Below are 26,369 nucleotides of genomic sequence, written 5' to 3'. Positions count from 1 at the left end.
CAGAGAGAGAGAGAGAGAGAGAGAGAGAATCCCAAGCAGGCTCTGCACTGTCAGCACCAAGCCCCATGTGGGGCTCAAACTCACGAACTGTGAGATCATGACCTGAGTTGAAACCAAAAGAGTCAGATGCTTAACCGACTGAGCCACCCAGGCACCTCTGTTATATGCCCTTTACACATGGGCCTTTTTCACTCAACATAATGCTCTTTAGATCCATCCAAGTTGTGTGTACCACTAGTTCATTCCTTTCTAATGTTGAAGAGATATACCATAGGTTCCCCCCGCCCAGCTTTATTGAGATTTAATTGACATACAACATTGTATAAGTTTAAGGTGTACACCATAATGGCTTAGTATATGTAGATATCATAAAATGATTACCACATACCACATTTTAACCATCCACCTATTTTAGGACGTTTTGGTTGTTTCTCGTTTTGGTCTGTAACATATAAAGTTGCTATGAACTATGAACAGATGCTATGTGACAAGGTCAGTACTCATTGTCACTTTTGGTGCTGAGTTCAACTACAAAAGTGGGAAGGGGGATCCTGTCCTCGAGCAAAGGTCAACCGCTTTCTCATTCATTCATTCATTCATTCATTCAACAAACAGCTATGACTCCCTAAGTCAGCTAGACACAAACTAGGCATTTTAGGGCATGCCAAGATGAATCTAAGGGGAATTCCTTGAGGAACTTGTAACGTAGGAGAAATAAGACAAGAAGGCAAATCTCCCAGTTGAATGCAGAGCCGAAAGTGCTATACCCTATAGAGAACACTTGGGGAATCCTAAAGAAGGAGATGCTTGTTGAACTAACTTATTATAAATCTGAATTATACTTCACATAACCTTGGCCACAAGTTTTAAGCAATGTTCTGCAAAGAAATTCTCTCTCTCTCAGCCTCTTCAATTTCAATCCTTTTATGCTTTGAAGTAGGCTTTTTTTTTTTTAATGCTTATTTCTGAGAGAGAGACAGCGTGAGCAGGGGAGGGTCAGAGAGAGAGGGAGACACAGAATCTGAAGCAGGCTCCAGGCTGTGAGCTAGCTGTCAGCACAGAGCCCGATGTGGGGCTCGAACCCACAAACTGTGAGATCATGACTTGAGCTGAAGCCGGACGCTTAACCGACTGAGCCACCCAGGCACCTCTGAAGTAGGCTTTGAGCTAAGTGTCACAAAACTGGTTTTGAGACAATTTCCTTGCTAGGTCTAACACTTTCCAAGGAACCTGCTTTGGAAAAAGCAAGGAAACCCTGCACTTATCATTTTATGCTCAGTATTTGTGCCTTCACTAAAATGGACTCAGAAAGAATGCCATTTTAATGTCTCACCCATAAAAATCAGGGGGGAAAACATCCCGTTATCTTGTGGGAAAAAATAATGAATAAACAAAAGCACCATCTAACATGATGTCAAAATTTCCCTCACGTGCCAATTTATAACTTCTCCCTTTTTCCCAGCTTAGGTCTGATCCAGGCTCTGAAACACAGAGCTGGGGAGAGAGGAGGTAATCTGCTCCTCACCTCTTTTTCTTTTACTTCCTCCCCATAGGCTGCTTTTGGTGACTTCAGGGTCAAAACTGTAAGGGATAAAGGGGCAAAAGGCTACTTTAACTTAGCTGGTGCTTGCTCATCTTTCTCGGCTGGCCCACAGGGTTGTCTCCTTCAACACGGAGGACATCCAAACAAAAACTACCCTTTTCTCTCTTAGAATGCTGTGATGGTTAATTGTATACACCAACCGGGATGGGCCACAGTGCCTGGACATTTGGTCAAACGTTATCTAGATGTTTCGGTGAAGGTGTCTTTTTGGATTAGATTAGCATTTCAATCTGTGGAAAAGCTACATCACTGCTTCCACAGTGATGGTGGGCTCCATCTAACCAGTTGAAGGCTTTACTAAAACAAATACTGCATCCCTTCAGTAAGAAGGGATTTGGCCGGTTGGCTGCCTTTGAACTCTTCTCTGAGTCTGCAGCCTGCTGGCCTACCTTATCTAAGTTGAGATATGTCAAACGTCCACAATCACTGTGAGCCACTTTCTTAAAATAAATTTCTCTCTGTACATACGTATCCTGTTGTCTATTTCTCTGGAGAACCCTAATACAGATGCTTTTGTCAGTTCTTCAGAGGCCTCCTTGAGAATCTCCACCACGCCCCATTTTGACCCCTCTAAAGGGCCTCAAGCCCCACCATAGGACCCCCTAATTCTAGCCTCTTTCTGTTGAGGACCCTTTTCCCACCACACAGCCCTGTTAGGCAAGGGTCAGAGTCAGGAAGATGCTGCAATCCTCCAAGGTGTGTAATGAGCCCAGAGGGGACAGGACTCTTTGTCCTGCCATATAGTAGGGACATGTCGCCCTTCTTCATCACCCTGCCGTCTGGACAGCCTTAGTCTCTAGTTATCAGACTCCTTCAGATGACCGCTTGGGCACAGGCTTTATGCCATCCAGCCTCTTGGGACCTTGGCAATTTTCCTCAAGAAATGAGTTAAGATCTGTCCCATGGTGGCTCCAAGATGGGGTGGGGAGGCTCACTTGACCTAAACTTTATGAATTCCTTTAGGACTTTCCAAGATCACCAGACAGAGACAGCATACGGGAAATGTTTCCCAGGTGGTGTGCTGATGCCCACATCAAAAAAGGGTCATTGCCTACGGTGAAGCTGATTTCTCTGCATATAACAGAGGAGCCAGTTTAGCTTGGTGATTTAAAGCATGAGCTTTGGGGGCAGGCCAACCAGCCTAACCTTCAGTGAGCAACAGGCAAGGCACGAAAAAACTGGAGAAAACAGCACTTCTGATCCAGGCTGGTTGGGGTTGCAAATTAGATGTGAAAACGTTTGCAAAAGGCTCCAGGCACACAGTCGGTCCTTCATTCGTGGACAGCCACCGCACTAAAACTAGACCAAGAATACAAGGAAACTTTGCGGTCCGGTGCACGAGCTGCACTGAGCCGGCTTGGACGCTGCACAGCGGATTCGCTCGCACAGCGTGCGGGACCCAACCTACCCTCCTAACCTAACCACCCCGAGACCCCGCCCCCGTCCCAGACCACGCCCCCAGACCACGCCCCTGTCCCCGCCCCCGCACTACAGAAGTCGCGATCCAGCCGTAGCGAATCACGTAGCGGCGTCTAGCTCGGGGCGGGACTTCCTGCCGCCGGGCGCACGCGTGCGTGAGCGGAAGCCCCGCCCCGGAACTGCAGTCAACGCTGCCCCTGAAGGAGAGCCACGGAGGCGTGCGGGGCGCTTGGCCGGCGTGTGAGGGAGCCGTGGCGGCTTCTCCAGGCGGTCAGTACCGGCGCCAGAGCGGGACTGGGGTTAGCCCCCGGGCTTCACTCTGCTGGTCTGTCTAAGCCGCTGGGCTGTCGGCCCCGGAGAGGGTGGCCGGCGGCCCCGCGCCGGGGGCCCCCTGCCGTTGGCGTCCAGGCTCGATGGTGGCTTCGGCCTGTCCGCTTCGTGTGCCTGTCGTGCCTGAGGCGAGGCGCCAGCGGGGGCCGCGCACCTCGCCCGCTGGACCTGAGCACCCCCACCGTCGGCGCCGTGGAAGCCGGGTGCTGTGCGGTGGTGGCGTCGCCGGTGCGGCGGGGGAGCCTCCTTGCGTGCTGACGCTCGGCGTCGTGCCCAGCAGCCGCTGACGCGCGCCACCTGACATTGGCGTAACGATCCCCGAGACAGACCCCTTCGTCATCCCCATCTTACAGGCGAGGAAGGACCCTGGGGTTCACGGAGATTGGGACGTCCCACCACGGACCCCGAGCTGGTCCGGATTGGAACTACGCTTTACCTTTGGCCTTCCTTCCAGGATCTGTCCTTTTTTCTGGGCCTTTTTGGAAAGGGAGAAGATGGATCGAGTTCTCCTCAAGCGGCCACTGTTGAAAAATGTATCTTAAGTCCCTGCACATGTAGTGACAGAGCTGGATGGGCAAAGGCTTGGCGGGTGGAATAGGCGGTTTTGGCTTCTTGGAGCCAGGCGTGAGGAGGGGGAAAGGTCCTTGTCCGGATCGGAAAGCTGGCCCTCTGTCCCCTCCCCCGCAAGCCACCTCATTCTTTTTTTTTTTTTTTTAAAGATTAGAATTTGGATTTTTTTTTTAATGTTTTATTTATTTCTAGGAGAGAGAGAGAGAGAGACAGCGCGAGCAGGGGAGGGTCAGAGAGAGAGGGAGTCACAGACTGAAACAGGCTCCAGGCTCTGAGCTGGCAGTCAGCACAGAGCCCGACGCGGGGCTCGAACCCACGCACCGCGAGATCATGACGCAAGCGAAAGTCGGACGCTTAACCGACTAAGCCACCCAGGCGCCCCAAGCCACCTCATTCTTAATTCGGCCTTCAAAATAACTTGAGTGTGGCAGGTTTTATTCTCCAGGGGCTACATAATTTTATTTATCTGCATAAAGCATTTTGTGACTTCGATATTATGAAGTCCCTTCCCCTTTTTTAAAAGACGATGACACCTGTGGTCCGGGAGGATTGAGCAGAACTGAGGCACAGGAGCAGTTAAGTATTGGGTTTGAATAGCAAACCAGACAGCACGTGTCTGCTCGGTGTCCCGGGTACCCTCGGGTCCAGGCTGCGCTGCCTCGGCTGTTGGTATGTTTCTTCCTAACTCCGCCTTCTCTGTCTCTGTGTCCTCACTTCGTGGGGCCTGATACTCTGTATGCGGCTTAGAAAATGTCTGTTGCCTCTGAACCGTGTGCTTCTCAGTGGCCAACTTAATGGACTCTTTCCTCCCTTTTCTTTTTCAGTAACGATGAAGTTGAAGGAAACAAAATCAAGGCCAAAGCCACCAAGCTATGGCAAATTTCAGACGAAGGGAATCAAAGTTGTGGGAAAATGGAAGAAGGTGAAGATTGACCCAAATATGTTTGCGGATGGACAGATGGATGACTTGGTGTGCTTCGAGGAACTGACAGATTACCAGTTGGTGTCCCCTGGCAAGAATTCCTCCAGTCTTTTCTCCAAGGAGCCCAAGAAGAGAAAGGCACAGGCTGTCTCAGGAGAGGAGGAAGGAGAGTCGAGCTCCTCAAAGAAAAAGATGAAGTTGAAGAAGAATAAAGACATGGAGACCGGAGGGACCAGTGCTGAGAAGGAGTTTGAGGTCAGAGCTGCTGAGCCAAAGCCCCAGGGACGTGGCACAGTTTGTCCTGATCCGGAGGTAGAGGAGATGGTACCGGAAAGCTCAGCCCAGACTGTTCCAAAGAAGAAGAAAAAAAAAGGGAAAAAAAAATTGGCACCTGCCCAGGGTACTCTTCCAAAGGTGCCCAAAAAAGCCAAGACATGGGTGCCTGAAATGCATGACCAGAAGGCAGATGTAACAGCCTGGAAAGATCTTTTTGTACCCAAGCCAGTCCTTCGAGCACTCAGTTTTCTAGGCTTCTCTGCACCTACACCAATCCAAGCTCTGACCTTGGCACCTGCCATCCGAGACAAACTGGACATCCTTGGGGCTGCTGAGACAGGTAGGGGCATCCTTAGCTGCCAGGGCAAGATTGCTTTTGGATTGAACTTGCAGCTGTTAAAAGGTTGGATGGTTGGGAGAGGGGAATTTGGGGATATAACTGCAAAAGCAGTGTTGAATGAAGCTGTTTAGAAGTCAGCCAGCTCTGGGTTAGAATCTGGCTCTTTTTAAAAAAAATTTTTAAACGTTTGTTTATTTTTGAAAGAGAGAGACAGAGCATGAGCAGAAGAGGGGCAGAGAAGGAGACACAGAATCCGAAACGGGCTCCAGGCTCTAAGCTCTCAGCACAGAGCCCAACGTGGGACTTGAATTCATGGATCGTGAGATCATGACCTGAGTTGAAGTCAGACACTCAAATAACTGAGCCCCGCAGGCGCCCCAGAATTCTGCCACTTTGTAATTGGTACCCTGGACAGGTCACTTTATCTTTCTGACCTCCATAGGTCCCATTATAAAATGGAGATAACAGCAGTACCTACTTTTTTTGTTTTTTGTTTTTGACTTTGTCAAAATGGGTTAAATGTAAAGTTACAGTAAAGTTTACACAGTATGTTGTAAGTGATCTGCAAATGGTAGTTGTTTCCTGTTCTTGAGCCTTTTTCAGTGGCTCAGAGAGGTAGTCGGGCTAAGCTCAGCCCTCCAGGGAGGTAGATCTTTATTAGTGTAAGAAATAAGTGTCTAATTCTCAAGAGTTGTCCAAAGGTAAAAGGGGTGCTTTGGGAGCTTGGTGAGTTTATGTCCTTGGAAAGATTTGATTGTGTGGTAAATAACCATTAGGTAGACTTTGTGGGTAGATGTCAGCATGAGGTGACTGTTGGGACTAGGCCTTGCTGAAAGTTCCTCATTCCCTGGGCCATCTGAGACTTCGTGAAGCAGTGACAGATTGACTTGCCCTCAACAGATTAAATTACTGACTTTAGGGCGGAGCTTGTACTCTGAAGTCCAACTAGGCCTGAAGTAACCAAAAGAAATGTACATGTATTGTGAGCCACATATGTAGTTTTAAATTTCTTAGGTGCCATATTTTAAAAAGGTAAAAAGAAACAGATAAAAATTAATTTTAAAATATATTTCAGTTAATGTAATCAATTGTAAAATTCCTGAGATATTTTATATTCTTATTTTTATCCTGAGTTTTCAAAATCTGACATTTTGAGCTTGCAGCACATCAGTTTAGAGTAATCACATTATGGGGCGCCTGAGTGGCTCAGTCGGTTAAGCATCTGACACTTGGTTTTGGCTCAGGTAATGATCTTGCAGTTGTGAGGTCAAGCCCCACATCAGGCTCTCTGCTGACAGCATGGAACCTGCTTGGGGTTCTCTCTCTGTCTCTCTCTGCCTTCCTCTGCTCATGCTCACTCTGTCTCTCAAGATAGATAGATAGATAAAATAAAAATCAATATATTATAGAGTAATCTCATTTTAAGGGCTCAATAGCCATACATGGCTAGTGGCTATTCTTTTGTATGGCACAGAACTAGACCATCTGGACACTTGATGCCTTGGATTTCTGGAACGAGTGGTCGGGACACTATAGGTGAGGTCCTGTATGAGAGTCACATAGATGGAAGAGTAAGGAAGCCTCAGGGAAATGGAAATAATAATAACAATTTGAAACATTTTCTTAGACGTGATGTATCACACACTGTGTTAAGTGCATTATATTGATGAACTCAGTTCTCACAACCACCCTGAGATAGGTTGCATTATTATCCTCATCTTACTGATGAGGAAACTCAGCCTCATGGAGGACAGTCTCCCTAAAACTGCACAGCTGGAAGTGGGGGTACCTGGATTCTAGACAAGGTCTGTGTGCTATTAGGCATTCTGCTATACTGCCTTGTTATGCGCAGAGGCCTGGAAGCGCATTTCTGGAAGCAGAGGCAAGGTTGTGCAACCCACTGTCACTAAACCCTGACATTTGGATTCTTACCACAGCTCCTACCCAGTTATCCCTGTGGCATGCTGTGACTCTGTGGGTCCAAGATTCACAAAGACCTTTGGGGCTGTGAACAAACTGCTGCCCGTACAGATAATGAATGTTTCCATCACCCCCAAAAGATGGTTTGGGCTCTTTCAATAATCTCCTTTCCTGGGCCCTGCTTCTTGTTCATTCCCAGATATGCTTTCTATCACTATAGATTAGTTTGTGTTTTCAAGAATTTTATATAACGGAATCCTACAATATGGACTTTTGGGAGGAGGTGGGTGTTTTGAGACTCAACCATGTTACAAGTACCAGGCGTTCATTCCTTTCTATTGATGAGTAATATAACAGTATATGGATAAAGCATGGTTTGGTTATCCATTGATGGGTATTTTTGTTCTTTCTAGTTTTGGGCTGTTACAGATAAAACTATTGTAGGGGCGCCTTGGTGGCTCAATCAGTTATGCATCTGACTCTTGATTTTGGCTTGGGTCATGATCTCACGGTTTGTGAGTTCTAGCCCTGTATTGAGCTCTCTGCTGTCAGCACAGAGCCTGCTTTGGATCCTCTGTCTCTCTCTGTCTGCCCCTCCCCTGCCTGTGCACATTTCTCTCTCTCTCTTTCCCTCTCTCTCCCCCCAAAATAGATAAATATTTTTAAACACTATCATAGATATTGGTGTATTATTCCTGTATGTATATATGCTTTGATTTCTGTTGGGTAAATACCTGTGAAATGGCTAGACCTTATGGTAAATGTAACTTTTTAGGAGTTTTCCAAAGTGATTATAGCATTTTACAAACCCACCAAGTTATTAGAGTTTGAATTGGTCCATGTCTTTGCCAATACTTGGTATGTACAGTCTTTAATTTTATTTTAGACTTTAAAAATTTTAGTGTTCTTTCCCCTAGTGAGTCGTTGAGCATCTTTTCAGATGCCTGTTTGTTACCCATATTCCTTGGTGGCATCTTGTCAGTTCTCTTGCCCGTTAATGTTTATTCGAGAGAAAGAGAGTGCAAGCAGGGGAGGGACAGAGAGGGAGCAAGACACAGAATCTGAAGCAAGCTCCAGTCCAGGCTCTGAGCTGTCAGCACAGAGCCTGACACGGGGCTTGAACCCACAAGTCACAAGATCATGACCTGAGCCAAAGTTAGACACTCAACGGACTCAGCCCCCCAGGCGCCCCTGATGCTGTTGTAAATGGTAACTTAAAATTTTCTACTTCAGATTGTTGCTAACAAATAGAAATATAATGTCTTTGTATATTGACTTGTATCCTCTAACTTGGTACTAAGTAGCTTCTTGAAGATTACATCAGATTTTCTGCAAAGATGGTATTATCGTTCAGCCTACATGCCTTTTGTTTATTTTTGTCTTATCGCTATGACTGAAATCTCCAGTACAATTAGTTTTAGTTGCCCTTTATCGGACAGAGAATCAGCTCCTACTTTGCTGAACGTTTTTATTAGGAATGCTTATGCTTGTTGGGTTTTTTGAAATGCTCTTTCCACGTTTATTAAGACAGCTCATTTTTTTGGGGCACCTGGGTGGCTCCGTCAGTTGGGCGTCCAACACTTGATTTCGGCTCAGGTCATGATCCTGCAGTTGTGGGACTGAGCCCTGCTCTGAGCACAGAGCCTGCTTGAGACTCTTTCTCTCTCCCTCTGCCTCTCCCCTGCCTGCACTCTCTCTCAAAATAAGTAAACATTAAAAAAAGAAGATAAGTGGTTTTTAATTTTGAGTCTGTTCATAATGGTGAAGTACACTGATTTTCAAATACTAATCTAAACTTACATACCTGGGATAAACCAAACTTGGTCACAGTGTATTATTCCATTTATATATTGTTGTATTTTATTTGCTAAAATTTTGTTGATAAGTTTTGAATTTCTTTTCATGAGATATTTGTAGTTTTCTTATAATGCCTTTGTATTTGGAGTCAGAGGAATTCAAGCCTCAGAATGACTTGAGTATTCTCTATTTTCTGAAAGTTTATATAGAATTGGTATTTTTTTCTTCCTTATTTAGCAGAATTTATCTGCGCTTGCACTTTTAGTAGGATAGGTTTTGTTTATTTTTTTAAATGTTTTATTTATTTCTGAGAGAGAGGGTCAGAGAGAGAGGGAGACACAGAATCTGAAACAGGCTCCAGGCTCTGAGCTGGCTGTCAGCACAGAGCCCGACATACGAACCATGAGATCATGACCTGAGCTGAAGTCGGATGCTTAACCGACTGAGCCCCTCAGGCACCCCATTAATTAGTAGGATGGGTTTTAACTACAAAGTTAATTGCTTTAATATATTAAAATATTTGTGTTACGTATTTTTTCTTGAGTGATAATTTTCTTTGCGCTTCCATTAGTTTTTGTTTCCTGTCTTTTGAAGCTCTGTTGTACTTGTGTTTAAATGTTTAGGACTGTTATATCCTCTAAGTGAATTTATTCCTTTCATTATGAAATGCCCCTCTTTATCCCCAGTCTTCTTTTTTCTAAAATCTTCTCTATCTCATATTAATGTACCTTTTCCAGCTTTATTTTGATTAATGTTAGCATGGTGTGGTTTTTTTCATACTTGTAATTTTTTTTTTAAAGATTTCATGTTTAAGTAATCTCTACACCCAATGTATGGCTTGAATTTATAAGCCCTGAGAATGAGTCACGTGTACCAACTGAGCTGGCCAGGCATCCCTCATACTTGTACTTTTAACCTTGTCTTTGTATTTAAAGTGGGTTTCTTGGAGCTTCTGGGTTGGTGAACACATCCGTTTGCTGGGAGGGTGGTGCACCCCCATTCCAGAAAGACAGAAGCCCTTGCACTCAAGACCCTTCCAGACCTTGCCCTATGTACCTCTTCATCTGGTTTTTCATCTTTATAAAATATGCTTTAGATTAAACTGAGACTTGTAAGGAAAAAAACAAAATGGCATTCTTGTAGACAGCATATACTTGGATCTTGCTGTTCAGTCATTCTGACAGTCTTATTTATTGAGGTTATTTATATTTAATTTGATTATTGATAATGGTTAGGTTGTAATATGTTTTGCTCTTTGCTATTCTCTCTTTCCTCTTTTGGATTGAATATTTTTTGTGATTACATTTTATATCTTTTATTATTAGCTGTAACTCTGTTATGTCCTTTTAGTGGTTGCTTTTGTATTCATAGTATATCTTTAATATGTTATGGTCTTCCTTTAAGTAACAGTATACTATTTTATATCTATTGTAAGAATCCTACAAAAATATATTTCCATTTCTCCTCTCTTTTGTGCTTTCTGTTTTATACTTTATATTTATTAGAAATCCAAAGTACATTTTTATGTGTAATAGTTTTAAGTTTAAATAGGTTTAAACTTAAATAATATGTTTAAATAAGAAAAAGACATCTTTCATATTTACCCATGTTACCATCACTATTTTTGGTGCTCTTCCTTTGTACAGATCTGGAATTTCATCCAGTAGCATCTTTTGCATGGAAGACTCCCTTTAGCACCAGTAGTTCAGGTCCTGGTGATGATCAGTTAGTCAGCTTTTATGTGCCAAAATGTCTTTATTTTGCATTTGTTTTGAAAGGCTTTTGCTAAGTGTAGAGTTCTACATTGTCAGATTTTTTTTTTCAGGTGTTCAAGTAAAGATGTAATAGTGTCTTCTAGCTTTGATGGCTTCTGATGAAAAGTGCCATTTTATCTGAAGCATTATGCATCTTTTTGCTCTCTTAACAATTCTTAATCATAGTATACCTTGTTTTCTTGTGAGTTATTTTTTTTTAACTGAGAGCTGCTCATTTTCCTCTGAAAATTACTAGAGAGAATTCTTTGAGGCTTATGATAAAGGTTTCTTCCTCCAGAGATCACTTACTTGCTTTTGCTCGGGGCATTATAACTTTGGAACTGCTTTACATTCTCAACCTGAGGTGTCTTGTTGGTTTGTATTAACCACTTGGGGGATGTGAATTTGGGCTTCATATACATTCAAAGGTCAGTTTGAAAATGTTCAATCATAGATAAAAGTGTGCTGATTTAAAATTTTCTCAAAAACTAAAAAAATTGTCTTCTACTCCCATCTTGTTCATCAAAGGTCTTGAAAAACTATATATAGATTTCCATTCCTCACACCCTAATGTGGTGGTGTTTCTTCACAACAGTGGCAACTCTCACACACAAAACTTGTCTATCTGTTCAGAGTTTCAGTGTGTGGACTTTGCACGTAGTTCCCATTGTTGACCTGATACCTCAGGGCTAGTCTCCCAGACTTCTTGGGCTTTTAATTACAGATGCCCTCTGGCTGCAGTGCTGTAGGGGGTGGTGTGCCGGGTGGAGGAGCTTTGGGTTGGTCAGCCTGGCTCTTGGCTATTTTCGTGTGTAAAAGAAAGAGCCCCAGAGAAAGAGTATGTACATTTGTGGATTCATACTGTTTTTGTTCTTGTTTTTCTTCTAAGGAAGTGGAAAAACTCTTGCCTTTGCTATTCCGATGATCCATGCGGTACTGCAGTGGCAGGTGAGAAAGAAGCCTCCTCCGGCTCTGAGGGACCCAGGAGCAGTCCCTGGCGAGGCTGGAACCGAGGCTGGAACCGAGGCTGGAGTTTTGCCTGATGAGATTGGAATTGAGGGGCAAGCCCTGCCCGGTGACGCTGGAGTGAAGGCTAGCGCACCACCCAGCAAGGTCAAGGCTGGAGCTGCCATGTCAGAGCAGGTGCTGCCCCTCTGCAATGATGATGCTGGTGAAGGACCATCTTCCCTGATCAGGGAGAAGGCCATCCCCAAGCAGGACGAAGACAAAGAGGAAAAGCTTGATGAAGAGCAGACTGGAAGGTTACAGCAGGAATTGGTTGGCAAAATTGCCACCTGTAAAGCACATCCAAAGCGTCCTCTACTGGGACTGGTTCTGACTCCCACTAGGGAGCTCGCTGTCCAGGTCAAGCAACATATTGATGCCGTGGCCAAGTTTACAGGTGAGGTTCGTTTAATTCCATATAATAAATGTTCCCTGAGAAGATCCTAGGTGCTGGGGTGGCAAGGTGAACGAGCTATGGCTCCTTCCCTTCAGGGAAATCTTTCTCACTGCCAGAGAATTAAGCCTTACAGAAATCGAGGGACCTCTGTCGATTTTCCAAGGATGACACATAGCTAATGTCATTCTAGATGCATAGGAAATTAGTCATTTATCAGATATGGGGATGCTTAGGACAGAGGTGGGCAAACTAACTCTTTTTGTAAATAAAGTGCAGCCACACCCATTTGTTTACATTATGTCCCTGGCTGCTTTTGCACTGTCAAGGCAGAAAGAAGGAAAGGCCGCTTAACTCACTAGGCCAAAATGTTTTTGACCCTTTAAGAACAAGTTTGCCAACCTCTGCCTTAGGGCATTAGAGCTCACTCCTTTTGAGATGGGCTGCACAGTGTGAATTTTAACTTTATAGTAAAAGCGGCAGTTACTTACCGAGCTCTTACTGTGCCAGGCACTTTGCTAAGCACTTTGCCTGCATGACCCTGTGTAAGTTCTTTCCACGTTGGTACCTTGAGAAGTCCTCCACGAGAGACGAGAACAGAACAGTAGGCTGTTAGAGGAGGTTCAGATTAAGTGTAGTTGAGGGGGATGGGCAGGGCTTCCTAGGGAGGTGCGTGACAGCTGCAGAGTGACGACATTCCCAGCATTGTGAATGCTGCTCAGTTTTCCAGCAACTTTGGATGTAAACATGCCTACGTTCGATTCCAGGTCTACCGTTGTTGATAGAGGGGAGGGAAGCCGGCGAGGCCTAGATCATAGGAGACTTGATGTGCCTTCTAGGAGTGACAGGCCCGGTTTGGTCAGGCCCACTCTTTTAGTGCCCCCTGCAGGAGAGGGTAGCTGTCCTGGTGACTGATTGCCTCTGCTACTCTGGGAGCACCTGTGTCAGCCATGGCAGAAAATAAGCAGCCAGACTGAATAACAGGGTCTGTTATATTTTGTGTACCATAGGAATTAAAACTGCTATTTTGGTTGGTGGAATGTCTACGCAGAAACAGCAGAGGATGCTGAACCGCCAGCCAGAGATTGTGATCGCCACTCCAGGCCGGTTGTGGGAGCTAATTAAAGAAAAACACCCTCATTTGAGCAATCTTAAGCAGCTCAGGTAGGTGACGGTAAGCGGGCCTGAGGTAGCATGGTAATATATGCAATACCGTCTCCTCATCACTAAGTGCCCCAGCGTCATATCAGCCAGACTTTGGCCTTTAGAAAACCAAGCGTGCATGAGGGAGACTAATTGAGTCCCTGGAGGTGGTGGTATGTGTGTGTGTCTGTGTTGAGGGTTGGGATGGCAGTTGAGGGTGCTATAAATGACTCCTGCTATTGACCAGGTTATGTGGGTGTGTCTGGATCTGCAGGTGCCTGGTGGTCGATGAGGCTGATCGGATGGTTGAGAAGGGCCACTTTGCCGAGCTCTCACAGCTGCTGGAGATGCTCAGTGACTCCCAATATAATCCAAAGAGACAGACGCTTATTTTTTCTGCCACACTGACCCTGGTACATCAAGCTCCTGCTCGAATCCTTCATAAGAAGCACACGAAGAAAATTGACAAAACTGCCAAACTTGATCTCCTCGTGCAGAAGATTGGCATGAGGGGCAAACCCAAGGTCATTGATCTCACCAGAAATGAGGCCACGGTAGAGACACTGACAGAGACCAAGATTCACTGTGAGGCTGACGAGAAAGACTTTTATCTGTACTACTTCCTGATGCAGTACCCAGGCCGCACCTTGGTGTTTGCCAACAGCATCTCCTGCATCAAACGCCTCTCTGGGCTCCTCAAAGTCCTAGATATCATGCCACTGACCCTGCACGCCTGCATGCACCAGAAGCAGAGGCTCAGAAACCTGGAGCAGTTTGCCCGTCTGGAAGAGTAAGTGAGGCCTGTACCCAGAGCCCAGGCTCTGGCCATTAGGGCAAGGCTGCCAGGATGGTGCGAGAGGGCGGGAAGGTACCTTCTGACACGGAGGCCTTCTCAGTAGAAGGTAGCCCTCCTCTGCACATCGTGAAGCAGGACTACTCTCACTAACGCATTTGGTTGCTAATACTGTCCGATAGAAACTTTCTTAACAGCGAGTAATGATAGGGGTGCCTGGGTGGCTCAGTCCGTTAAGCTCTTGATTTTGGCTCAGGTAATGATGTCACAGTTGTGGGATCAAGCCTGGAGCCTGCTTAAGATGTTCTCTCTGCCTCTCTCTCTGCTCCTCCCCTGCTCCTGCTGTCTCTCAAAAAATAGTGAGTGATGGTGATGATTAATACCAATTGTTATCAGACACTTAATAGAGTAAGTATTATGCTGGCATTTTGGATACATTATCACATTCATTGAATTTGAACATCCTTGAGAAGGAGCAGAATAGATTCGTGGGTTAAAAGAGACTGGAACCAGATTGCTTGAGATCAAGACTTTGTGCCATTTCCGGCTGACCAAATTACTTCAGTTGTGTTTCACTTGTCTCATAATTAGCATAATGGTATAATAATAGAAGCTAATTGAGAGGTTGTTACATAGGTTAAGGGAATTTATACATATAAAGTATTTAGAACCATGTCTCGCCCACAGTGTGCACTTGCTGAATGTTAGCCTTAATACTTACTATGTGTCATTTACTATCATTATTTTCATATTACAGATTGAAAAAAGTAAGATCTGGGAAAGCTAATCAGCTTGCCCAAAGTTTCTCATCCTGAAAGTGACAGAGCGGGGCCTCAGGCAAGCCTGTCGGACCCAGAGCGCATGCTGTGTGTCCTACTGTGCTGTCATTGTGCATCTCTTGGGGCCAGACTGATGCTCAGACAGCTGTGTGCATGTCGTCAGGATAAGGGCCTGTGAAGTTGAGGCTGAGTCTAGATTGATTGACTTTTGCACAGTGTTTTGTCGGGTTACACAGTGATTAGTTTCTAGAACAAGTGTCTGGTTTACCTTCCTTGGAATGTTGCTATATAGAATTTAGTGGTTTACTTGATCAGAGATTAGGAAACTATGGCCCGTGGATGAAATCTGGCTCACTGTTCGGTTTTATAAGTACAGTTTTATTGGAACACAGTAAGGCCATTTATGTATTTTCTATGGCTGCTTTCTCACAGAGAACAGCAAAAGTTGAGTAGTTTCAAAGAGACACTCTCTTGCAAAACCCAAAGTAACTTAACCCTCTGGCACTTTACAGGAAAAGTTGCTGCCCTTGACTTAGAGCCGTGGTTTAACGTTTTATAAACTTTGATTTGCATCACATTCTTGAGCCTTACCTTGGAGCTATAGGGAGTGGGGATTCTGAAAAGCCCAGAATCTTAAGTTTTGAAGACATACCCCAAGTGCTTTGGACTTTCTTTGAACTATAGCCCAGTGAAATTATCTCATGCTTACTATGAACCAGGCACTGTTCTAGGAAATGGAACAGTGAATAGTGCAAAATCCTTGCTCTTGTGGGGTTTACATTCCAGTGGAGGGACATGATAAATTGAAAAGCAAGTATGTAGTTTGTCAGGTGGCGTTGAGTGCTAAGGAGCAAAGTTGTGCAGACTGTGGGGTATGGTCAGGGAGGTTTCTCTGAGAAGGATTGTAGCAGAGTGTGGACAGAGCAATGAAGCCTGAAAATCTGAAGAAGACCTTATAAGGCCTAAGGTGTAGCAAGTACAAAGGCTTAGAGGCCAGAGCATGTTGGGCACGTTTGAAGGAAAGCGAGTGTGTCTATGTGACTGCAGGGAAGTAAGTGGGAGGGTGATAGCAGATGAGGTCACTGACCTAGAATATGCATGGCCTCATTTGAGTTACTAGAGGTAGTCTTTATTGCTGTGTGTGGCTTGTTGATTGCGGTCAGTGAGACTCCTGTGGATCCTGGCTTCACAAGTGAATAGCTGTGTTTGTGCCTTGGGAAGTTAATCTCTCTGAGCCTCAGTTTCTTCATCTAGTGTATTTAGCAGGTGGTAAGAATTTGATTAATGATAGCTGTTAGTTATTATTAATGAGCTTTGTCTCCACCACAGCTGTGTTCTCCTGGCAACAGATGTGGCAGCTCGGGGCCTGGATATTCCTAAAGTCCAACATGTCATCCACTACCAGGTAGGGGCATTAGAGAATTTGTTGTATTGAATGGGGAATCTCTTAAGCGAAGTTTCGGGGAGGGAGAAAGAGGGAGGAATTGTTGGTCCAAAGGCCTCATGCAGCAGAGTATAAATATATAATTTTTTTTTTTAAATATATAATTTAAATTTTTTCTTTAAATATATAATTTATTGTCAACTTAGCTAACTTACAGTGTTCTACAGTGTATATAGTGTGGTTTTTAGGGTAGATTCTTGTGATTCATTGCTTACATACACTACCCAGTGCTCATCCCAACAAGTGCCCATCGCCCATTTCCCTTCTCCCCTGCTCTACCCCCCATCAACTGTCAGTTTGTTCTCCGTATTCAAGAGTTTGTGAGATTTATTCGTAAAAAACCTCTTGGCATTTCTGATGTCACATAGTCCCTCTCTCTGATTTGGGCAAACTAATTGATATTGGCAAGTTAGAGGATTATTTTCTTCCATGGAATGGGCATTGTGGCATATAAACTGGCTATCCTGGTATAGAGAAGTAGAAGAGTGTGGTGGCTAAGACCTGCCTGGGCTTCAGTCCCAGCCGTGTAACCTTGAGCTTGATTTATACCTTGTGTTTTTATTGGTTAAAAAGAAGTTTTTATAGTGTCTACCTTTCTAAGTTCTTGCTAAAGTAAATGAAGTAATTATGTGTGGAGAGCTTAGAAAAACACAGGGCACACCCTAAGCACTTACTAAATGTTAGCTGTTATTGATACTGACATTAATATTAGTACATGCACCTGGCATACATTAGCATGGAGTGGTGGTTAGGAATACGGGCTCCAGAACCACACTTGCAGGGTTTGAATGCTTGTGGCCTGCCTCATAGCTGGTTAACTTTGCATGTTGCTTAGCATCTCTGGTTTCAGTGTCTTTGTTGGTAAACTGGCAGTCATAATGCTGCTGAACCCCTAGGGTGATGATGAGAATTAAATGGGCTCCTGCTGATGAAGCACCTACCATGGTGCTAAGTACTCAGTAAATGGTAGCTATCTGGCATTACTATTTCTCCTTTCTAATTCTTCATGCTTTAAAAAGTCTTTCAGGGGCACCTGGGTGTCTCAGTTGATTGGGTGTCTGACTTTGGCTCAGGTCATGATCTCACAGTTCGTGGGTTCGAGCCCTGCATTGGGCTCTGTGCTCACAGCTCAGAGCCTGGAGCCTGCTTCAGATTCTGTGTCTCTCTCTCTGACCCTCCCCTCCTCACGCCGTCTCTGTCTTTCAAAAATAAAAACATTTAAAAAAATAAATAAAAATAAAAAGTCTTTCAGACTGCCAATTCAGTTTAGCAAATCTTTCTTCATCCTCTTTTTTGGGGAAAGAGGCTGAGTCAGTCTTTGTGGGAGATACTCAGATGAACAAAACACAGTCCTGGCCCCAGAGAAGTATCACATCCACTAGAGGAGATTCGGTGATCATAGCCGTAATTTAATGCAGAAGGTATTAGAAAGTTGTAAAATATAATGGGAGAAAAAGGTAACTTCTAGTTTGGGAGGTTGGAGCGAACTTTCTAAAAGATGCTTTGCATTTAAGGATAGGGAGGATCTGGGTATGTAGAGGTGGGAGGAGGATAGAACATGGGAAGTGGGCAGTTGGCCATGAGTGTGTGGGGCGGGGTAGGTTGGGAGAAGAAAGTGAAGAATGGCTAATAGACCTCATTTCTGGCACCATTATGAACAGTTCATAGTGGTGCTGAGAGCTGCATTGGAAATGACCGTGTTATCTGGCCTCAGTGGAGAAGACTGTTCCTGATTAGTGGTGTGTGCCACAGGAGTTGGGGAGGGATTGTCTGCACCCATGCCACACCTGGGGATGACATGTCCGTATATATTAGCACGGAGGCAGTGGAGCCCAGAGGTCAGAATGGACTTTGAAGCTGGACTGCTGTGGTTTAAATCCTGGCTCTACTATTTAATTCCGCTATTTATTAGGGGGTATTGCTTAACATCTGTGTGTTTCCGTTTCCCGGTCTCTAATATGGAAAATCACGAAAGCGTCTATTTTGTGTTACTGTTTGTGAGGAATAAGTGGGGTAATACATGCCGATGCTTAGAATTGCCTGGCCCCTGGTAACTGCTCGGTAAATGTTGGTTCTGATTACCATGTTCAATCATTCATGTAGAGTTAGTGAAGAACCAGCAGAGTTTCTTTAGTTAGAGTGGGAATTATGGTCAGAGCTTTGACTGTGGAAGATTACAGTAGCAGTTTTGGGTTGGGTCAGGGAGAGTGGGGAGGACTAGAGACGAAATAAGAAGTGACTGTTGTTCTGTTGAGTGGTCATGAGGGCCTGGGAGCAGGGGAGGGCAGAGCAGGGGGCATGGGAAGGCACACTCCGCACAGTGAAGATTTAGGACTAAGGGAGAAGGTTCTGGACCTGTCCACACTGCTGGAGAGGTTTCTGCTGCCTGGCTGGGAGGGAGGAAGGGCCAGCACTGGCTTGCTGGCCCTGGGGGCAAGAGCATGTTGGGGGATGACCACACACTGACTTCTTGGTTCCGCCTTTGGCAGGTTCCTCGCACCTCGGAGATCTATGTCCACCGAAGTGGCCGAACTGCTCGTGCCACCAATGAAGGCCTCAGTCTGATGCTGATTGGGCCTGAGGATGTGATCAACTTTAAGAAGATTTACAAAACCCTCAAGAAAGATGAGGACATCCCACTGTTTCCTGTGCAGACAAAGTATATGGATGCAGTCAAGGTAAAAATAAAATTTAAAAACCCAGTGCTGATGAGGGAAGGGATCATGCTGTGCCCTCACCTTGCTGTGAGGCTCTGGCAAGAGACACCTCCGAAACAGTAATGGTTCTGCCAACAGCTAACTGAGCAGATTTGTTAAAGAAATGGGGGCACTGGCTGTGTACAAGAGAGAGAGAGATGAGTGGCCAGAAATATGGGGAGTTTTCTTCCTGAGCCCTGCCCTCACTGCCTGCCCCCTGGAGCCTCCGCCACGCCCCGCCTCTCCTGGACGAGGACCATGAGGGTGGCTGCCTGGACATCACAGCCAGTGGTTGTAGGAAGTAAGGTCAGCTTGTCTTGCTGAGGCGTGTACTGAAGGTTTGTCACATTCCTGAAGCAAATGCCAGTAGTTCCTACCTTTGGGATTTTACATTTTGACTCTGCAAGCATTCAGCTGAGTAGGTGCTGCTAACTGTGGGCCATCGTGTGTCAGGTAGCAGAGTGGGCTGGCTTTTCTTCCATAGAGGTCCACTGGCTTGTGAGGCAGGCTGAGCCTGTGTTGGTTTAGGTACAAACGGAAAACCATGGCACTGGTGGCCGTTATGGTTATACTGGTAGGAGAGGAGTTTTCTCCAAGCCTCTTGCATGTGGAGAGCAGACAGAATTCCAGGAACTGAGGGTGCAAAAGCATGGAAGAGTTCAAGGACTGTTGGCTCCTCTGGAAAGGAATGCTAGCTGTGTGGGGAAATACAGTGGGGGGCAAGCTTGGGAGGGAGAGGATGACAGGACCCCCTTAGGAGGGTTGGGAGCGCCCTGGCTTCCTGTGGCTCCCTCCCCCACACCACAGCGTCTCTCCCATTTTGCCTGTGTTTCCTGTCCTTGTGGTTGGGCCTCAACACTGACGAGCAGGAGAGTTGAAATGTTTTTGGCAAAGGGTGACGTAGAAGAGAGAAGGCAGTTCTGAGAGTTTGTTGTCCCTGTGATCAGTCACCGTGGGGCCCTAACTCAGGGCTCTTGGGGTGTTTCAGGGTCCCAGGTCAGCTTGAGAGCTATTGGTGGTGTCTGGGGAAGAGAGTTCCCTTTGGACACCTGGAGATTGGCAGTCTGGCTGAGGTGGGCTTCCACCAGGTGCAGCTATTCAGGTTGGTGGTTCGGAAAGCTGGCTCTTGTCAGGAACCAGAACAAATTCATTTTAATGGGAGCTGATCTGAGGAGCTTTTTTGAAAAACACAACTTCTATGAGCCTTTGCTTCCCAGAGGCTGAACCCTCTGTCAAATGAACTCTCTACTCCTTTCCCCCAGGAACGAATACATTTAGCTCGACAGATTGAGAAAGCTGAATATCGGAACTTCCAGGCATGTCTGCACAACTCTTGGATCGAGCAGGCAGCAGCTGCCCTGGAGATTGAGCTGGAAGAAGAGATGTATAAGGGTGAGTGGGCTGGCTGGGACTCGAAGGATACGTTTAGCATTTTTCCTTTCAACTTTTGTCCAGTTGGAACCTCCTCACAACCATGGGTCTTTTTAAAATCAGCAAGATGCCTTTTCCTTCTTTGCCACAGGCTTTAGTCCCAGATGAGCCTATAGCCCTTGGCCTTTGTTCCCCGTGTCTTACTTGTCTGGAGCCTTGAGCTGCCTCCTCCATGTGGAAGGGCAGTGTTCGGTGGGCTCTGTGGCCTGGCAGCCCGTGCTCGTCCGTTCTCTTCATTGGCTGTGTGACCAGGTTGAGTTCCTTAATCTCTTTTGTATTTAGGCTGTCCTCATTTATAACATGCAGGTCATAAAGTTCCTACCTCGTGGACCTATTGCAAAGATGGCTTGAGTTTTCGAGTATAAAGTGCCTAGAACAGTGTCTAGCAAATAGAAAGTATCTGATAACATTTTAAGTTGTTTGTGATCATTATTGTTACATATTGCTATGTATTGTTATACTGTTCGTCATCTCTTCTGAGCTTCATGGTTTCAGAACATAAAACAGCAGGAATTACTGTCCTTATACACATGGAAACTAGAGGCTCACGGAAAAGGAGCCATTTGCACAGGGAAACAGCTCTACTACTGGGCCTTTCTTGAGCCCCTGCTCTGAATGTGGGCAAGAGCCTAAGGATCCAGGGATGAATCTCTGTGGTCCCTGCTCTAGGAAAGCTCTGGAGTCTAAGAAGTGGGAGAACCAAATCTAGAACTGACAGCACCAGAGTTAGATCCAGTGTTCTTTCCATCCCACAAGTGGGCAGCTCAGCTGAGGCGTTGGCTTTCTCGGTGCCAGAGCCAACAGGTTAGGAGGCTGACTTAAACTGTCTGCTCAGTATGGAAGCTGGGAACCAAATCAGTGGGCTTGGTGACAAGGAGCTGTTCCTGCTGTTAGCCCGGGCTTGGGCTGTTGACGGTTAGGCCCTGGCTTCCCTTCCTGAACGAAGGCTGGTGTGGAGCCCTTGGCCATGGCGGCCCCACAGGTGCCGTCCGTGCCAGTGGTGAGGTGCAGGAGAGCTGGGCTGCACACGGTCTCCTGGAGGTGCTGTAGCTGTGAGTCACAACAGTCACAGGAAGAAAATTGGTCTTCAAGTCAGGAAACTTGGGTTTAAATCTCAGTTTGACAGCTAGTTGGGTAGCTCTGTGACCTTCAAGCAAGTGACCTCGACTATAAAATGGAGACGACTCCTGTCTTAGAGGCTTTTTTTTGAGGAGTGAAGACACGGCCCTGAGCATCCCTCTTAAACTATGTTGGGAGTTAGCCAGCACTAGCTTCTGTAGAGGTTTTGAGCCTTGCTTCCCCAAGAGTTCTAAAACATTTTTTATCACAAGTATCCATCAAGGAAACAAAATGCTTCTACAAATCACAATAAATATGATGGTTTATATTGTGTTTTAAGGAAGAAAAACTGACCAACATGAAGAGCGCAGGAGACAAAAGCAGATGAAGGTCCTGAAGAAGGAGCTGCGCCATTTACTCGCCCAGCCGCTGTTCACAGATGACCTGAAAACCAAGTATCCGACTCAGTCTGGCAGGCTGCCCACACTCATGGCTGCCCCGAGAAGTGGTGAGTCTGCTTTGAGCTGCCTGGCCAGACAGAAGAAGAAGAAGAAGAAGAAGAAGAAGCCGAAAGAGCAGCAGCAGGAACAGCCGCAGCCAAGTACAAGTGCAAATTAACCACCCTCCAGGTCAGAGTCTGTGCGTGATGGCACGTTGTTCTGTGTTCTCTGGTTATATCTTCCCACTTTGCATTTCACTCCACCGTCCACCCCGGTTAGAAAACTCTCCCTCTTCCTTGCCAGCCCCCATTGCAGGCGAGACCTCATTCGCATTGTGTTGTTTTGGAGTAAGAATTCTATGCAGCAGCTTATATATTTCTGTATGCCAGTGTGTACAGGCTTCTTGTATGTTCAGCTTGATTTCCTCAATTAAAAACAGTAGTCAGAGCAGCATGTTATCCTGAGTTTTTAGCTGGATTGTAGCCGTGCTCATTCTTTGGCTGCAGGGTGCATGTGGGGTGTGTCTCATCCCACCGGACAGTGTGGATGGAGCAGTACGCCTTTGCTTGTGTTCCTGCTTGTCTCCACAACAGAACCCTAACGGCTCTTTAGTGCTCTCTCACTCACTCACAGCGTCTGCCTTGTCTGAGCCACCCTGCAAGATGGGGCCGGGAAGAGGTCGCCATCCTCGGGTTCTAAAAGAACACAGGCTTCCTTAACACAGGCTGAGCCACTTGTGGGGAGGCCAGCAACAACATGCTGAGTGCTCTGGTGCCGGCCAGTTTCTCCAGCCTCTTTTCTCCCCTCCCCTGTGTGACCAAACTGATTGTTGCCCGTGGGTCCCACGTGCCCCCTCCCTTGTCCTGAGCCTTTATACAAGCTCTTCTCTCCGCCTGCTTGCCTTTCCCATCCCTGAGCACTGCTGTATGTACTCTAGGTCCCTGAGCCCCCAAGAGGCCAAGTGTCCTGTGGGCTCCCATAGTGGCCGTGCTCACCCTCTTCCTAGCACTTGGCACATGGTATTGTCTCTGCTGAGCTCCTTGGCAGCATAGGCTGTTTTTATTACCCCTTGCAGCCCTTGGGCTTGGGTCAGGGCATTGTGTAAGTACGTGCCGAGGGAACTAGTGACCTCTTGGTGCCACCTCAGCTTTCTCTGGGTTAGTCTAGTGAGTAGCCACAATTGCCAGAGAGGCACAGCTTCTAAACAGGTGTCCCCTCGGCCTCCCGGTTGATAAGGTTGGCAGGATGGCGGCAGTGTTCCCTCAGCCCCTCTGGGTAACCACAGCGGGACAGCTGGCCTGAATCAGAATCAGGTATCATTGAGTGTTGACCGAGTACCAAGCACCAGTAGGCACCGTTTTCATCTGTTTTTATCACTTAGTGTGATAAGGTTCTGAGCTACAAGTCCCAGTGACTTTCTGTAGTTGAGAAAGTGGATACTGAGCAATTAAGACTCAGGATCACAGAGCAGCCAAGTGGCAGACCTGGGATTAGAACTGTGGGTATTTCCTTACAGGGTCAGGGCAAGTTCAGAAAACAGTTTCCATCCTAAAAGGACAGCAGTGTTGGCAAGGAGTGTCTCCCCGGGGTCACCAGTGGCCTGGAGAGGAGAGTGTGGTAGAACAGTCCTACCACAGTCTGAGAGACCAGTTCTTGAGTGACAGCTGTTTGAAGAGACGGGGGCCTATCCGCTATCTAAATAGTTCAGGGGAGGTTTAAACAGGTTTAAGGAACCTTAGTGGCACCTGCTTCATGAGCAGATCACAAACAGATCCACTGATGTCTGCTGACATCCTGCTCTTGTCTGCTGACAGCACTTCTTTGCGTTTTTTGGTGGGGTGTTATGTTAAAGGGGCAGGTTCTGAAAGATAAGGTTAGGCTCCCAGGCACTTGTCTCTGATCTGAGGTAAAGCCTGGGGGAGTCCTGTGGTTTCTTTGGCACCTCCAGTTCAAGGGCAGAATTTCCTGAGTATCTGGACCTTCCAGAAAGGGACCTTCTGGACTCCCTCTCCGCTGCTAATTTACTTATACACATAAGCCCTGTGGGAGTGTTGATCTTCCACCAGGCCAGGTACCAAATACTAAGAAACTGGGACAAAAGTTGTCACGGAAACCATTTTAATGCTAAGAAAATGTTTCCACCAACTGCAGGGAGAAGCTGTGGGACCCGGCCTGTGTCCCATGGGACCCGGGCCCCCCACCCTACAGCTCCTTGCCCCCACATGGCTGGGGGGAAGAGGTTTCTAAGCCTTGTCTGACGGTTCCTGACACTCCCATTTGGGAAGCCAGGTTCCATCCCAAGGTGGCATTTCTCCATGTTGCAGCGAGAGACCTGCTGCTTCCCTGCTTGTAGAGCGCTGGGTCAGGTCTCAAAGTTGTCCTCACACAGTCTTGTCCCACTCTAACCAGTGATCCTGTGACACATGGGTATTGTCTCCATTTCACCAGTTTGGGAATTGGAGCTCAGAGATCTGAAGTACTTGGCCAAGGTCACATAGCCAGTAAGTGAAAACGTGGGATTTGAACCCACGCAGTCTGGATGCAGGGCCCCTTTGTGCTTAAAATAAGAACCTAGTTAAAAGCAAAGACGGTTTGTTCTTTTTGTTGCTAAACATTCCCATTTATAAAGTTTCCTTTGGAAAGAAGGTAATAAATGTGCAGTTACAAGGACAGACTCTGAAAGCAACTTTCCTGCCTGCTCTTGATTTGGAAAGGGATGGCTTTGTGAGGTGGGGTGGAGAATTATCCAGAAAAGTGTGAATGCCAGCATGACAGGCCAAGTGACCTCCGCACATGACTGGGTTTTAACAAGTTACCCAGTTCTGCAACTCTTTTCTCTACTGGTGCTGGTCTTCATACAAGGTCTGCGTGTGATGCGAGGGAAGAAAGCCAGGGCTTGGGTTGGGCCAGTGGTTTTGTGGAAAACAGGAGGAAGCACAGAGCATAATTTGCCTTTCTCCAGCGTTCTGATTCTAAGCTAGTAGGATCTCTCCGGGGAAGAGGGGCCCATAGCAGTGCTTGCAGGTGCTCAGACCGGGAAGCACAGAATAGGGGTCTGAGAGGGACTTTGTCCAGCCAGTCTGCCAAACAGAAATCCACCTTTGTGAACACGCCACACACTGAGCAGTGGCAGCCGCGCGGCGGCTGCAGTGTGTGAGAACCCAGCTGGGGGCCCAGGCTGGCTCACGGCCCCTCAGAGCAGCCAGAGCCATTCAGCCTGGTACTGTGGTCATAGCCTTCAGTTTGAATGTGGTGACCCTGGTGGTCAGTCACAAGTCCCATAATGCCCTCCTCCCCCTCCCCGTTCTTCCAGTGTGTTGGTCACAGACCCTGGCACTCCTGCCCAGAGCAGGATGGGACATAACCAATTCAGAGATCAAGGTCAGGTTTCCATTCCTGTGGAAAAGTGACATCACTTAGTGTGAACCCTTGGGTTTGAACTCCAGCTAAGGGGACTAGGGGAACCGGGGTCCCTGGCTGGAATTAACACACCCTAACAGGGGTCTTCACAAAGGCAGAAGTTTGTGGGCCACGCCCGGGAGCGGTCTGCGGCCTAGTTCCTGTGCAGTCCGGCTGGCAGCAGACGCGCACTGGAGCACCGGTGGATTCCCCTCAGTCCTGCAGAATGGATCCCGCGAGCAAAGACCGTGGGTTAGGGAAGTAGCCCCTCAGGCAGCTCCGCCCCTCCACGTGCTCCGTTTCCTCCCACAGAGGGAGGGAGCTTGCCAGCTGTGCCCCACATTAGCCAGGGCTCTTTGAGGCCCGGGGGAGGGGGGCGGGCGGGCAGCAAGATGACAAGGGATTACTAAGGGGCACGTCCATGTGGATGAACAAGGCAGCTGCCAGCCGAGGCTCTAGGCTTTGAGGTGGTGTCCACGGCACAACTCTCCCCCACCGCCCCTTCCCTTGTCTTGTCTCCATTCTTTCTCCCCTAACTTCCTGCCGGCCCACAAACCAGGAAGGTGGGGAAAAGCAGCCACAGACAGCCTTGCAAAACTTGTCTGCCCTGCCCGGCTGGAGTCTGGCTGCATGTGGGCTCTCCACCCGGAGGATGAGCTAGATTCTGCTTCCAGGCTGTGCTGGGGATGGGGAGACCACTTCCTGGGCCTCTCTTCCAGTAGGGCTGGCTGCAGAACGCTGAAGGGCCTGCCCATGGGCAGGCAGCCCTGGCCTGAGAGAGGTAGTCGGGCCACACAGCAGCTTGAGCTTCATGCTGAAAGCCCCTTTCTAGACTTTGGCGGAAAAGTTGTTTTC

At 46.9% G+C, this 26,369-nt stretch overlaps 1 protein-coding gene across 1 annotated transcript; it reads left to right on the top strand.

Annotated features, from left to right (window-relative positions):
- Positions 1-3,215: 3,215 nt before the first annotated feature.
- On the top strand, positions 3,216-22,565 carry DDX24 (DEAD-box helicase 24). Its single transcript, XM_039217291.1, has 9 exons — positions 3,216-3,292; positions 4,747-5,460; positions 11,821-12,333; positions 13,341-13,494; positions 13,748-14,263; positions 16,375-16,450; positions 18,979-19,167; positions 20,448-20,577; positions 22,016-22,565. Exons 2-9 carry the CDS (start codon positions 4,752-4,754, stop codon positions 22,291-22,293), a joined length of 2,565 nt encoding a protein of 854 aa, XP_039073222.1. The 5' UTR covers positions 3,216-3,292; positions 4,747-4,751; the 3' UTR covers positions 22,294-22,565.
- Positions 22,566-26,369: the final 3,804 nt, after the last annotated feature.

The sequence above is a fragment of the Hyaena hyaena genome, unplaced genomic scaffold, assembly GCF_003009895.1.
Source record: "Hyaena hyaena isolate Hyena2069 unplaced genomic scaffold, ASM300989v1 scaffold_676, whole genome shotgun sequence".
NCBI lineage: Eukaryota > Metazoa > Chordata > Mammalia > Carnivora > Hyaenidae > Hyaena > Hyaena hyaena.
The sequence above is the reverse complement of the archived record's forward strand: the minus strand, read 5'-3'. Positions and strand labels throughout refer to the sequence as shown.